At 38.5% G+C, this 15,887-nt stretch overlaps 1 protein-coding gene across 1 annotated transcript in view; it reads left to right on the top strand.

The window, feature by feature from the left end:
• The first annotated feature begins 4,793 nt into the window (after positions 1 to 4,793).
• The window catches only part of slc49a3 (solute carrier family 49 member 3), a 15,670-nt gene continuing 4,576 nt past the window's right edge, over positions 4,794 to 15,887 (top strand). Inside the window, exons 1-5 of the mRNA XM_005726599.1 lie at positions 4,794 to 5,242; positions 10,425 to 10,583; positions 11,587 to 11,803; positions 13,622 to 13,698; positions 14,967 to 15,104. Of these exons, the coding sequence (XP_005726656.1) occupies positions 5,081 to 5,242; positions 10,425 to 10,583; positions 11,587 to 11,803; positions 13,622 to 13,698; positions 14,967 to 15,104 (753 nt within the window). The 5' untranslated portion in view covers positions 4,794 to 5,080. The remainder of the gene's footprint in view (positions 5,243 to 10,424; positions 10,584 to 11,586; positions 11,804 to 13,621; positions 13,699 to 14,966; positions 15,105 to 15,887) is intronic.

The raw sequence follows: 15,887 nt of genomic DNA, 5'->3' as shown, positions 1-15,887 counted from the left end.
ACCGTGTGCATCCCGGATAGCATTAAAGCCACCTTTACGGCACACTTTACCTCTTCAAAAATAACCCCCATCCCCGGTCTGCAACTGCAGGGCCCGGTCATACACCACTACCACACACACACGCACACACAGGCACATAACACAACACGTATAGCGTGCCCCGTAGCACCAAGCGGAAAGAGACAAGCAAAAAATGTAGAGGAGGGGGTGCAAACCGGGACCGTAAACCGGCCACACACCCGCCGAGCACGGACATATGAGGAGGAGAAGTGCAGGTAGACGAACTAACCTGTTTGGGAGCAGCACGGTCCGTTGGATGTTAGGTTGAATCCGAGTTAAATCCACTATCAGTAAAACAAAGAGGCGAAAATGACCGAGCGGTCGCGGAACAGGCCGAAACTGTTCTCTCGAAGCGGCAGAACGCATGCGCAGAGCGGCCAAGCGACCGAGCCGGAGGCGGTAGAGTCGGGGGAGGGGGAGGGGGGAAGAGGGGCGCGAGTTGAACGAGGGCGGCAAATGTCTGAAAATCGATCCGTTGATTCTGTTATTGATTATCGAGTTGGCACCATTTTCTTTATTATGGGTTTATAAGCTGTAAATACTTTATTTATTTGAATTCTTTCATATTAATCAATAAAATTTTATAGCAACACCAGGTTGCACTTCATAGGTGTCAAACATAAGGACCGGGGGCCAGAATCGGTCCGTGAAAGACTACAGGCAGGTCAGTGGAAGGCTTTTGAAAATGTAAAGGAGTGCATGGATTTTGGACTTCTAAGTGTATTTTCATAAGTTTTATGGCATTTATTATTATGTTTTACACTACCTGCTTTAGAAATTTCGGTTTAAAAAACAGGAACATTTCCTTTGAATTACCTAACTTGATGGTTTATAAATACAAGATAGTCTGGTCAATGAGCTACCAGAACGTTTTCTGTAACTGACACATTTATCATGTAGAAAAACTGAGACCTGCTGTTGAAACACTTCTTTTTTCTTATCATAAGAAATCACGGGGATTAAATGTATAGTTTAATGTCTTTACATTGACAGAACGCAGAGTTTCAGTGGTCCATTCCACTTAAAAAATAATAAAAGTGATAAAAGATAAAAGTGGGAATAGTTTAGAATTTTGTATATGTTCACTTTTTATTTTTTTATTTTTAATGTTATTTTTATTTAAGAAGTCAGCAGTGCAGTAAAAACAAGTGCAAAGTCCAAGCTTTTGTTATCTGATGTGCTGAAATCTATTTTAATATACTTTAAATCATTATGTAGCACATACATCGCATTCATTTAATTATTTAGTAATGACTATTAAGTGACAAAAGTCTTTAGGACACAGTTTTGGGTATTTTTCTAAAACTTTCCACTCGTTCAGGAAAATTATGAGTGTATTAAAAATGTTATGTATTTAAACAATTATAACCTCTTACTGTAATGTAAATAACAAATTCTAATAAAATAACATAATCGTTATCATCCTCATATAGCATTCTCTGTTGTCAGCACAAACAAGGTCAGTGAGAAGGATAAATAGCTCCATGTAGCATTATTATCATCATTATCACTTTGACCATCAGGTGAATTCTTGACCTTTAAGGAGAGGTCAGAAGTCATGTGATATTTTAAATCTTTTTATATGTATTTCTATGTATTGTTGATGCACATTGTGCTTCTAAGACTCATAGTTTATAAGTTATAAGAGGTTTTTGACCAATAAATCATTAAGTGGAATTTGAAGATTTTGTTTGCCTCCAGCTCTTTTGGAAGGACACCAGGACATTAACTAAACCAGCTGAAAGACATATTCTCTCCAGCGTATCCTGGTTCTGCTTGGGGGCCTCCTCCTGCTAGGATATGCCCAAATCAGCTCACCATGTAGGCATCATCAGCAAACTGAAAAATGGTTCCTTTTGGGGCGTAGATTGTCACCTTATTGCATCAGAGGGGTTTGTGATACTTGACAGCTCCCATGAGCTGTGTTGTCGAAAGCAATTTGTCTCTGGTAGGCTCTCCTAAGGGAAACTCCACCAGGACTTCACATGGCCTTAAGTGAAGCACAGGAGCCCATCTTTATGGGTGCCCTCTTCCCACAGAAGGATAGGTGCTATGTGGATCAGGCAGTGGCCCTTATCTTCTGTTGTCCAGGATCCAAAACTGGTTCCAGGGCAGCAAACCATCAATTTTTCTTAATTGTTCTTGGTCAAATTACTTTTGAAGCTTCCTTTATTTTGGGTTCTATATAAAATAGTCTAATCAGTTCTCAGTAGAAAATCTGTTGGGGTTGTAAAATTGTGCTTTAATTTCTTTATGTAAACAAATAAACCTCCATCATATTATTATTTAATAGACAATTCTTTAAAATATTCTATGGTTTTAATTTTTTTTCTGTCTGTTGATTAATGTAGGGTCGTCTTCTTCTTGCACAGAAATGATGAAGCTGGAAGCCAAAAGGGACCCTGCACATTTCTCTAAAAAGAGGCTAATCCAGCCATGGAAATAAGCCAGTAATAAGAATAAGTTTTGGGGATGCCAAATTGTGGAAAATCCTTCTTCTTTACAGCCCTTTTGTTTTTAAATTCATAAGTGAGACCACCTGCAGTGCTCTCTTAAACACCTACCAGAAATCTGGATCAAACTCTGTTTGTCAAATCGCTTGAGATTTACAACAGCAGACTTCAACGATGATCTGTACAAGATCATAAATGGCTGTTTATTATTTATAAAAAACACATATTATTGGTTCACCAACATTTTTAACTGCGTTTCATTTTAGTCATGATAACAGCTGATCAAAACTGTCCCTGAACTTACAAATGTCTTCAGGTTAATGGATAACATAACACGTCTGCAATTTACACCAGGTGAAATAAATGAAAGCAGAACTGATCTGATTTCTCACTTTCTTTCCACGCGACTTTCCTGTGAATCAGAGCTGCAGAACTGCCGCACTGAGTCACAGAGGGTTAAAGAGAGGGCGGAGCTGTGGTCATGTGCCGTCAATAAGGACAAAAGAGTGAAGAGTTCTCACTCTGCTCCTGCTAAAAGAAAAAAAGTTTGCAGTAGTGCAATGGTGAGTCACGTCGACTGATTCGCTGACGCAAAGACATTCCTGGGCACACAAACTTGTTACAGCACAGCACATTTATTTTGTGCATGCAAAAAAGACCCCCGAAATTACAAATTTACCTTCATATAAAACTGCTTTACACCTTCATTTAGACACGTAAATGGCAAAGTCTCCAAGACAACCATACATTTTACAACACTTTTGATTAATTTGATTAGTCTAATTCGCTTCATCAACATACAAAAGACAATAACTTGTTTCTCAAGACTGAGTTAAATACATTATAATTTCAGTGCTATGATTTAAAAACATGTTTTCAGTGAATGGAAGTCTTTTCACTGTGTGTTGTTTGATTTTTACATCAGTTTCTTTTTAGAATAAATAGCTAAAAAAGACAGTCTTTGTCACTTTGAATAACAAATTGGGGTATTACATTTTAGTTCTGCATTCATTCTTTTCTGTCACGTTAGTCATATTTCTGATTACTCATAAATAAAATAATAAAATAACATAATCTGCATGTCAGCGCTGCTTTTTGATGGCAAGTGTTACACATTCCGCAGGTGCAATGTGAACGACACTTGAAGCCTGAAGAAGTGACCTTTGCCAGTTTATGCTGTGGTGCAATATGTGGAATCGTTGTGTGCAAGCTAATTTTTTAATCTTGTTGACACAAATTTAACTGTCGCCACTTAATAGTCCCCCCCCCCCGGCTACAAACTTAGTGTGGTTCATGTAGACTGGTCACATCTGCCAAGCTGATCAAGTCCATGGGTGAGACCAGCAAAACCATTGCATGCACATGTATGCTAAAATGTATGGATTACAGAGGATGGAGAAAATCCTTCAAAACCCTCAACAGTAACGAACAACATCATTACTTCCTTATGATTCAACCTTAGATCTGGAAATATCTTACATTTACATATATTTTAACACCGATGCAGGGTGCAGTTTAGCACTGTTTCATCACAGCAAAAACAACTTCCTGGTTTAAACCACCTGGCCACTTGGGGCCTTTCGGAGTTAGTTTGCATGCTCTCCTTGTGGCTGCACGGGTTTTCTACAGTTTCCTTATACTGTCCAAACATACATGCAGATTAACTGTCTCTAGTTGAGTTTTTGAGAGTGTATAATTATCTGTCTCTCTGTATTAGCCCTGTGATGAACTGCTTACCTGCCCAAGGTGCACCCCACCCTTTGCCCTATGTCATCTAGAACAGGCTCCTCCTGCAACCCCTAACTGCACAAGTATTTAAGAAGGGTGGGTGGATGTGGAATGCTTGTACACCCCACAGCAAAAGTAACACTGCATTGAGTTATTAATGACTTCTCTGCAATTTGGAAATTTTGCAAAGCCACTTGGTGAGCTGGGTTGGCCGCTTTGGCAGGCCGATCTTGGCCTTTGACACCCTTGGTTTAGTCTATTACACCAGTACACATTAACGTTTAATTTCTCTGTGTTTATCCTTTATTATTATAGACGCAGTCCAAAGTTTTGCTTAATTGAATCTTTTAGATTTTTTCTAGACTTGAAATGTATTGAGAAAAAAACACACAGATCAGTGTTTCGGAAATTATTAGAAGTGATTTATTATTTATTTATCGTTTATGAGGGCAAGACTCATTCAGTTTGAAGAACCTTTTTTTAAGTTCTGCATGCTGAAAGCGCTTTTCTTCAGGGCGGAGTGGCTCATCCTCTCAGTCGAAGATCTTTGTAGCTCCCTGATTAATGTTCAGAGGATTGCTGACTTTTTCCAGGCTTCAAACTGAGTTACCGGCTTCTGTGTGAGACACAAAATGTCCTTACAGTCTGTCGGGAGACAGCAGGATGGATTTATATCTTGTTTACTTTAGTAGACATACACCATTTCTCAGGTTTCTGGGATTTTTTGACCAAAAGCGACCGAAACTTCGGTGCTTGTTCAACTTCTGGGAGCTAAGCAGCTGTTTGGCTTGACCAGTTAACTTGTCATAATACTAGTAATAATAATAATAATAATAATAATGGATAATAGCGGCGAAGTCTCCAACGACATTCGGACTGTTTACGCTGCTGTTTCCAGAGAACCAAACTCTGACCTGAAGAATGGACAGCTTTTCAAACTTTACAAGAGGAGGTGGTTTGTGCTGCTGGTGTTGTGTCTCCTAAACTGCTCCAACGCAACGGTGAGTCTGTGAAAGGTGAAACCAGGTGTGTTTATGAATACAGGTAGACACGGGACATGTGGTGTTCCCCCTATATGTTTGTTTGACTTGGTATAACTCCCCGGTGGTGATGTTAGTGTTAAGCAGAGTGTGCTGAGCTCCTCCCGCAATCGTTCTCCTACTTCCTGCTTCCACGGGACTCCTCTTCCCTATGGGAGCTATTGTTCCGAGGAACAGGTGTCCCCACTTCCCGTTTAAGGCCCTCAGGCCATAGAGAGTCATTCCGTGGCTGATAAATAAGGCTGATAAGCAAACAAGATGTAAATCTGTGCAACAGGGTTGACAAGTACAGTGTGCCAGAGGCGGAGCTAAAAGGGACACATGGGGTGGCACTGACATCCTTTTGTACCCCCACCCCAACCACACGTCAATGCAACCATGGATAAAGGACTAATCGGATGCCCAAACCACTTCAACGGCTTCATTTAGTCTTGCACGGTAATTAAAGGGGAGTTTGAAAATGTTAATCATGTTTTCAGTAATTAAATGTTGCATAAAGCCCTTTTTCCTTTAATATAAGGATCCACATATCTGTGCAGAGTGTACACCTGAAACTTATGTTACAGACCCTGACCAGTGCATTTATATGTGTTAGAAAAATGTTTGCTCCCATGTTTCTATTTTCATTATATCATGTTTTCCCTATATGATGACAGTGGAGATGAGAATTGATGATATGATGTGGTATCTATAGAAAATCTGATAAAATGAAACTAGGAATCCTAATATTCCCTAACATTATTTATTTCATTTTCTTAACTTTATTAATTAATTATTGTCCCTAATAAGACAAATAATAAAGAAAAGAACAGCAACAAACTAGAGAAGGAGCCTGTGAGTCAAGGTGCAGGGTGCGATATCACAGTTTGTTTTTAAAGTAGGGAAGATGGAAAATCTGTAATTGCATTAAGAATTAATTTTACAACCTTGTCTGGTGTTTTATTCCACGACATAACAACAGCTGTGACTCAGACTACCTTAGTGGGTTTATTGTGGGAAGTGAGTTTTTACTCAGCGTGTCAGCGAAGTTTCCACAGTGACAGAAAAGTGAAAGCTGTTAGCGGTTGTTGTCTTCCTGCAGTCATTCATAAAGTGTGCACATAAGCTGTGGCTTCTCTAAAGCAGGTACTGAAAGAGAAGTGATCTGTAAGCCTGACGGAGCTGCTGTTGGAGGCTTTACAGAGTTAACAGGTGAACATTTCTGCCCACGGTGTCATGACAAAGAATAGAGTTTTGTTGCTTAAGAGCTTACTAGAATGATCAATCAAATATCAACGTGCTGGGCCTGCAAAGTAAGTCCCTCTTAAGTTAAAGTTCAAATTATATTAATAATAATACTTAGAAAACAGAAGGTCATAAACCAGTTCTTCTAATGCAGTTTATTTCTGTTTGTTAGTTTATTCTAACAGACCTTAAAAGGTGCTACAAACATGGAAAAACATAATCCCAAGTCATGAATAATCACAAATTTAAGCAATTTTATTTTATCATCTAACAGTTTTTACAAATTGCAGATAAAAAATTTGTTAACATATTTAAATTAAAACATTTTAAATATTGAAATTAAAGTTTCACTTGTGACAAGATTGCATTAACTGTAATCTCTGCAGATAATTTAGGATTTTTCATTTTTAGCGTGTTAGCATCGCATGTTGCCTAGAGGTAGGAATCACCATACACCCCACGATACGATATTATCACAATACTTAACGCACGATACGATATTATTGCAATTTTTAAAAATATTTTGCGATATTCAGATTCTGTACATAAAGGTAAACGTTATCAATATTCATTTTATCTAATATCAAAGTCTGCACTCAGACTTTCTCTCATTTCAGTCAGTTTTATTGTTGACAAACTGAACGGTTTGTATTACAGTCTAGTCCAACTTAACTGAATGCAACCATCTGGTACAATTATAGCTATTCTGAACTATGCAATTTATGAAAACTATGCAGCCCCTTCAGCAACTGAAGAATTTGAAAGTCAATTAAAACAAAATATAATTTTACATAAAATAAAAAAAGTTTTAAACTTAATTAAAATAAAACATGTCTTAAATTAAAATAAGTAAACTGTCATGTTTATTGCTGCCAAAAAAAAAAGTTAAACACATTTGGACAGTGTCAGGATTCTTGCTGAGAAAAAGGATCAACATGCTCTGAAGTCAGAGCACAAAAACTTTTTTGTAACAAAATATCGATTTCTGCTGTCCCTGTGTTGATACATTATTAGCAAACAAAATATCACGATACTACACAGTATCGATTTTTTTTCCCCCACCCCTAATGTTGCCTACAGTTATTGTGCACGCCTTGATGCTTTTTAGGTGTCTGAGTCTGCATGAAATCTAATTTTAGCACAGTTTGAAACATGGACGCGTGTGGGATTGAGAGGAAGCGATACTCTGATCTGATACGACCTGTGAAATAACAAAACAGGGGCATGTGTGAAAACCGTTTCTAGAAGCATTCCTCCCTGCTGGGGACAAGACTAGCATTGTGTGTTCAAATCAGCTGACCAGCTCCCGCCAGCTCGGCATGAATTAGGATTTGTTCACCGTCCACACAATAGAGGACAGGACTGGTACTGCCTTTGTGGTCTCGGTGTAGTTTACAGGTCAAATTCATTCAGTTTGTTTGTGCATCAGGCCAAAAATACACACATACACATGTGCTGCCTGTTTCCAGGTGAATTATAGGTTATATGTGTAGTAAAAAAAAAAAAAAAAAATCATGGATACGTTCCTTTTTAAACATGTTTAAATAAGCGTGACATTGGATTCATTCCGTTACACACACGGATAATTTAAACCTTTTAAGCAATAGAAGTATAAACATGTCCTGGTTTGTCCTGAGAAGCTACAATTATTAAGTATTTTATATGTTTGTCATGAAAATAGGACTTCTTTCTACAAATTCAGGTTAGATTCGAGATATTTCAGCTATTTTTAGTGCACTTTTTAGTTGCACGAAAATCATCAGTTACAGTGACAACATGGTGATGTTTATCAGGTACAATTCTTGTCATGTAACACGGTATAGTCTGACGCACAAGTCTGGCAAAATCTCAGCGGGAGTGTGGGTAGCTCCTACTGCTTAGTACGTGTGCACATTAAAGTTTCAGCTTCTTCTTCTTCTTCTGCAGATAAATTCACATTCAAGACTTTTCACAGTAAAGCCCTACTTTTAAAAAAAAGTCTGGAGGAGTTTATTAGCAGAGAAATGCAATCGCAGCAGCAATTTTAAATAATCAAAGATGTCATTATTATGTGAATACATACAGCTCCTACATTTACAATGAGTTTATTTATTACATTTATTACATTGGTTTACTATCTAGCAGGAGAGCAGCTGTTGTTTCCTTTTTGTCAGCACAGCATGTGGTTTTAGTCGTAGCTTATAACCGGCTTACACAACCGCAGCTCTTTTTTTTGAAGTATTTTTCATCCATGAGGATTTTCCCACTCATGTCTCCACTTTTGATCGACAGCAAAACTGCAAAGACTAATATAATTTACCTACTTTGCATTCAACTAGAAGTTACAAACCTCAGGTCTTCACTCAGTTCCTTGGACTTTCCCATTGTTCTGAGTGTTGGTCAATCCCATAAGTGTTGTCAAAAAAGTAGAGAAAATAGAAACTACCAGTTGAAGTCAATTGTTAAGTTCAAGTTAAACGAAATTGTAAAACCTTCAGCACCACTTATTAAAAGATTTGAGTGAGTATAAGTGTATATGTGAGCCTGTGTAGATTAGAGAAAATCCAAAATAAATTCAAACTTGTGCACCAAGTTCATAATATTTTAAAGCCATCAAATATTTATGCTGTAGAATCATTTCATCCTGGAAAAAGAACAGTTCAGAGAAATCACAGCCCAAAATGAACATGACATGCATGCCCATGATGGGTGCATATATAACCTTCTCACCACAAATGTAAGTGCTTCAACATTGTTCTTGAATAAATGTTGTAGGTCTCTATTGATAAACTCACTCTTATTCATCCACAATCAAGGTGAAATATGAGAGAATTTTCTAAAGGCTGAAGTCTTTTTGTTGAACATGTCTTTTCACCAGCTCAGCACAGCATTGTAGCTTTGTCCAGCTTGTAGAGTATGATGAAAGTGTCCTATTATTTCCTGTCTCATGCATGCTAAGTGGTGTCATGTGAGGGCAGACACATGACACTAGGAACATAAACAACAGAAATCATCTCCTTCTCATGTGAGATGAGCATGTCTTGTCACTTCCTTTCTTTTTCTAAAGTTGTGTCCAGATCACAAGACTAAAACAGGCTCCAGGAATCTGATCACTAAAGTGCACCTGCTTTAGGAGGAGTGACCACTAAGATGATGTACTGAAAGAGGGATGCTTTGTATATGTCATGTAATCGATGAGTGGTTGTTAAATATCCACCTAAATGATTTGTACCTGACTGGCACTGTGATAAAGCACTTTAGTGTAATTATTGTCCACCTGCACAAAACTAAGCTGACAGCACTGAATGGAAAGCATCTTCTGAAATATCCATGTTGGCACGCTGCTGAAGTAAACCTTCGGTTTTACCTTTTTTGACAGAGCTGACATTTTAAATTGCTGGCTGGAGTCACTGCAAACCTTTACACAATGCAGATTTACAAAAGGTCGTTCAGGCTTTTCCCCGTCTGCTGTGGTTTTTCTACGGTGGATCTAAACACGCAGCCTGGTCTCATATGCCATACTTATCATATATCAATATATAGAAATGCACTGATCATATTTATATCAGGAATACAGCCAGATCTATCAGGTCTAATGTATTATCAGTTATATTTACTCCTTAATTTCTTTAAGTATATATGTATTTTTATGCACTTCTTTTATTTAAGTGATTTTGTATTGCTGTCCTCATATAAAAAAATAAAATTATTATTTGATTTCCCTGAAATGTTGCCCTGCCACATTTAGTTTGTACACTTTGTATAAACGTCAGCCATTATTGTGCATTTTTTTTGTCCTTTTAATATTTTGTACAACATCTGAATGAGTGATAATCTGCATAAAAGTAATTCATTGGACCTCCTGCACTCTCACTTATATATATGTAGCTTTCCATACTTAAAAAATAAAAAATAAAAAAAAATCTTGGTGTCTCCTCAGATATGGCTTACCTTTGCACCAGTGGCGAACCAGTCTGCCCAGTACCTGAAAGTTACTCTGGACGAGATCAACTGGCTATCACTGGTCTACATGGTGGTGGCCATACCGCTCAGCTTTGCAACCACTTGGATGCTGGATACTCTTGGACTGAGGATAACGGTACCAACTGCTTGGTTTTTTTTGTTAATATTATATGTTTTAGTATGAGATGGTAAACCTCAGAGCACAGTGTGAGGTTTATTCTAAACTCTGGAACACAAAGTTTTAAGTGAGTAGTGAATGATTTTAGAAGAGAGAAGAAACCGTCCAGGGGAGGATTTTAATGGTTTAGAGCTAGTGCTTTATGCGTGCATATAAACATAGGCTTGATGGAAATGGGTACAAGTTAAAAATGAATGAAGCCTGAGATATGGCCATTATATGCTCCTTTCATCCTGGAGTCATCTCCCAGGAAAAATGCTGTACAGGAAATTGTCCTGCAAATTTGATTTGTTTAAAGTAAACAGAAGATGAAGTGAACTGATAAACGCAGCAGTCAGACCGGATTCAGCTTCCCAATAACCAGTTCAACCAGCCATAGGAGAGGGAGAGGGGTCGGATGACCTCTGAGTTAGGAAAAATGGATCGCTACCTCCAATAAGCACGCGGGCCATTGGCAGCGGTAATGTTTGTTAGCATGTCTGATAACGAGATTATGCAGAAACTGCAGGAAACTTTGGAGATGAGGTGTTCATGAAGGAATTTATTCTTTTTCTCTGAATCTAGTGACACATAATACAGAGTAGGTGACCTGCGACTGAGCGCCAGTGAGTGCAATGACTCTGACACCGGTTAGTTATAGTGGCATGATTAATAAAACTATGAGTAATTGAAAATGTTGTGGACTGCTGTTTTTAGCCCAGAAGGCATGCAAACCCCTACCATTTATATTTGTCACTTCACCCACATGACATCCTGTCCCACCTGCTTCTGACCACACCATGCAAGCTAGTTTTACTTCGTGAATCTGAGATTAATTGCACCTTTTTAAAGATGAAGACCTCCCACTGTCTTGGACTGATCTTTGAGAAGACCTTCTGAAACTGTCTGACAGTTGTCTCACTCCCAGATATGAAGGGATTTTCTCCTAAACTTTCACCCTTCTGTCCTCTGACTGTCACAGCTGATCCTGGGTGCCTGGCTGAACATGCTCGGAGCCGTGCTGCGGTTCCTCGGCACGCTTCCGGGTGAGAGTTTTAAAATCCAGTACCCGATAGTGATGTTGGGACAGACCCTCGGCGCCTTGGCTCAGCCCCTCATCGTTTTCGCTCCCACCAAGCTGGCAGCCCTGTGGTTCCCCGACCATCAGCGGGCCACAGCTAACATGATCGCCTCGATGGGTGAGCGATTTTACCTTTCACACCTTCAGTACAGCATCTACAAACCTGTGCAGATGTTCTGCTGTGTGTTAGTCATGTGCATGTCAAACAACAAAGGAGCAATACTCTTTTTATTTTATTTTTATGCCAAAAAAAAAATCTGTTATGGCAGTTTTAATTAAGGAGTTCACAGAATTTGGCGTTTGAAGCATTTTTAAGTTTATACTTTCAGGCAAATTCACAAAAAAAAAAAAAAAAATTCAAATATTTTTGAATTTGATAAATAAATGTAGACTTTTTTCCAAAGTTAGTTTGAAATTCTAGAGTGTAAATAAAGCCAGTGAAAAGGAAACAGACAGAGATATAAGGTATAGAAATATAAAGGATAATAGTCTGTACAAAGATGGAGGTTTAATTAGAAACCACTTTATTTTTATGTTTCTCTCCATGTTGGTTTTCTGGAATAAAAATGACCAGTTTTGATGATGGATCGGCATAAATTGAATGACTGCATCGAACTGATAAATACCTGTTAAAAATGCTGAGTAACAATCTAATCTAATCTTCTTGGATGCTTAAAATAACTACCAAAAAAACATCATTTAAAGCAGCCAAACACCAAACTTTGAGCCCTTTTGAACCAAACCCTGGCTACAGCTGTTATGAAGCTGGAAGTTATCTATGAAGGTCAGATCTTTAACACTGGAGTCTGTGGGCACTGAGTTGTGGCTCCTGATTGTGGTGGTTCTAGTGTTCTTGTGTAACATTTGGGCAAACTATGGCCCGAGGGCCAGAACCGGGCTGTGGACATCTCAGTCTGGGCTCTAATGTTCACAAAGAAAAACTAAACAACCTCAACCCTCGTGTGTTTTCTGTAATGAGATAAATGCATTTGCTCTAGTGGTAAATACATATAAATGAAACCTTCATACAGCATTTAAATGGATTGCTTTATGTTACAGCACAGCATATAGACAGAAAAAAGTCTAGATTTCCTCATAGAAAGTTCTAGGACCTGTTCTAACTTGTTGGGTGATAGTTTTTCATCATTAACACTTTTACTTTTCACATGATTTATTCCTGAGGGAATATTTTTTCCAGCTTTCATGGAATTTCTTGACAGCAGGAACAACAGAGCTAATTTTTTCTTTGTTGGCCACCTGCTAACTGGGCAGTTTTAGAAATGTGAGGGCTGCTGATGGTGGGCTTTTACCCCTCACCTGTAAACGGCCGATGGGGTAATGTTGTGATGCGGGCAGGACACCCAAATTTGTAACTGCGATAACTCAACATAACTCTTGTGAATGCATGAACTTGAGAACAAGGCTACGTAACATTCTAGCCACCACCACCACCATTTTTTTATTTTATTTATTTATTTATTTATTTTTAAATTTTAACATGCGATAAATAGAAAATGCACAATTAAGGACAGGGAGACTTGAGAGCTGTGGCTTTAACCAAAAGTTGTCATGTTTCTTAATCCTTTTGGAGTTTTAATGGGTAAAACTACTGTAGTTAAATAAAGGCTGGTTTGATCATCATGGTCATTCTTATTTTTTGCGTTGTGCTTATGCTCCCTGAAGGTTTGCTTACAAAGCGCTTTCATTTTAGCATGTCAGCAAACTCCTGTGTGGACGCAGCTGTTACATTATTAAAATGACTGCTAACAAGGTCTATTGATATGTATGCCTGTTAAAGACATTAAAATGGGAAGCTGATGTTAAAGGGTGATTAAAGGTCAGATATGTTGCTCAGATGTTGTGTTGTGAATGAAACTGGGAACAGAAAGTGATCTAGGACAGCAGTAAAACTCCACTTCTCTTTTTTTGTCCTCAGCTAATCCCCTGGGAATCCTCCTCGCTAACATCATCTCTCCTGTGATGGCTGAAACATCTGCACAGATCCCAAAGCTGGTGAGTTTAACAAAGAAACCTTTGGTGTTCAGAAAGCAGAGTAGTCTGTGATGCTTATAATAAATGAGAACACCAGTAATCGGACAACTGGGTTTGGCTGGTTCATAAAGATTTGTGAGTGTGAAGGACATTGGTGGTTGTGACAGATCCCCAGAATATTACAGGACAAGTGCTCCAATACACTGATTAGCCACAACATTCAAACCAACAGCACAATGTTTCGCCTGCCATAATGTTTGTGCATCAGGCCCAGATCCTACAGGACAAGACAATGCTGTGTTAAGTGCATTACACCGAGAGACTCCTGTCCTCGGGGAGTGCTATTTTTTTATTTTTTTTTTATCCAGATCTACACTGTATATTAAAGATGATGGAAGCTCCTAACATCCACTCAGACAACAGAAAGTCAATGATGGCAACTTCAAATGACGATGATTAACATAACTGCCGGCGAGTGGGCGGGTCCTGATTTACATTTTTCTCAGCTTTGAGGCGAGCAAATTGAAGTGACTACTGATATATATAAGCAGGTGGCAGTTACATTAGGCAACCAGAGCGTGGATTATGCACTATAGCCAGCAGGGGGCATGTCCTCTAGTCTAGCCAGGTTATTTTATAGGTTATTATAGTTTGTAGTTACACACGGCTGCTCCTTCTGTAAATTTAAGTCAAAGCAGGCATTAAACGGGGTAGCTTTATTGTTGTGATTCATGAATCGTTACCATAGAAGCGTAAACCACTCTTCAGTTTCTCAGATCAAAACTTGGATGGCAACGGCTAAAACGCTCAGCTCGAGTCATCAAAAATGCGAAATGTCCATCGTTTATATACAGTTTGTGTCCCAAGCATAAAATTGTATTAATAGAAAATGATTAATGTTATTCATTTCACCTGTCACTGCTTTTAATGTTGTGGCTTGTCAGTGTACATAAAACTGAAATATGGCTCTGGTCACCTCGGCTGCTAACGATGATAAATGGTGTTTGATTTAAGCTGCAGTCACCCATTTATCATCACAATATTTGTTTTTCCTTTTCTTTCGCTAACCCTTCTTGACTGGTAACTGTCTGGTATGGGCGAAATTATTAAAACCTTTAAAAAGCTCTTGTTTTGGATTTAGGTGATTGCTACAGAGAACTGTGTGACTGCACCTTCTCACCCTGCACTCTGCCTCTGATCTCCTCACCTTCTAATGATGATAAATTGTGTCAGATAAGGTGCAATCACCCATTATTCTTTACGTTATGTGTGTTTCTCTCCTCTTCCAGCTTCTAGCCTATGCAATACCGACATGCATCATCTGTGTCCTAGCAACAGTGGGGATACGCAGCAGTGCCCCCCCGACGCCGCCCTCAGCCAGCGCAGAGACTTCCAACTCAGAGCCGTTTGTACAAGGGATCAAGCTGGTAAGAAAAGCAGCACAAAGCAGAAAAACACTTCTAAACATTTGAGTGCAAACAGAGCCTGAGGTGTGTCATCGAGCCATATTTACTCATTTCCTGGTTAACTGATATTTCAGTTATTCTAATCTCTGAAACTGAAGATTCATTTGGCTTTAGAGTGAATTTCAGTTCACAGTTCTGTTCAGTTCTGGCCCTCAACTTTACTGTTGTTTCACACTTTTGGATCTGTTATTAGTGTGGTCAAAACTGGCCTAGTATCATGAATAACAAACTAAAGACCTCTGCTTCCTGTGAGCCTAACCATGGAGGGGTGTTTAAGATGTTTTTAGACATATCCTACAACTGTTAAGCTAGTCCTGCCTGTAATTATCTTACTGTTACAGTTAGTCAGTATTTAAGCAGATAAAAACAACGTGAAAAGGTTAAGAGTCGAATTAAAGATATTAAAAAAACACAATCCAGGTAAATGTTATAACTTCAGCTGCTCGGCTGATTTATTTCTGGTGAAAATGTAGCTTAGCACTCTTCATGTGAGATTTTCTTTTCTTTTTTTTTGCTGTAAGCGATTATGAATTTTAAAAACTCAGATGTCTAAAATATTTAATTACATAACTATATAATATTCTTTCCATACACGTGTTTAGAATAGACAGCGATTATAAGTGATCATTAGCCTGTTCTGCATCTCCGTCTGATGGTTTAACCCCACCACCACTCCAGCATCCACCTGCATGCTCCTACAGTGTAATTACTCCCCTTAATTTCTCTGCATGTCATTTTTGTACA

This window comes from Pundamilia nyererei, unplaced genomic scaffold (genome assembly GCF_000239375.1).
Source record: "Pundamilia nyererei isolate P.nyererei 1_Seehausen unplaced genomic scaffold, PunNye1.0 scaffold00020, whole genome shotgun sequence".
Classification (NCBI taxonomy): Eukaryota; Metazoa; Chordata; class Actinopteri; order Cichliformes; family Cichlidae; genus Pundamilia; species Pundamilia nyererei.
Note: the sequence above shows the minus strand (reverse complement) of the source record. Positions and strands in the feature narration are given on the sequence as shown.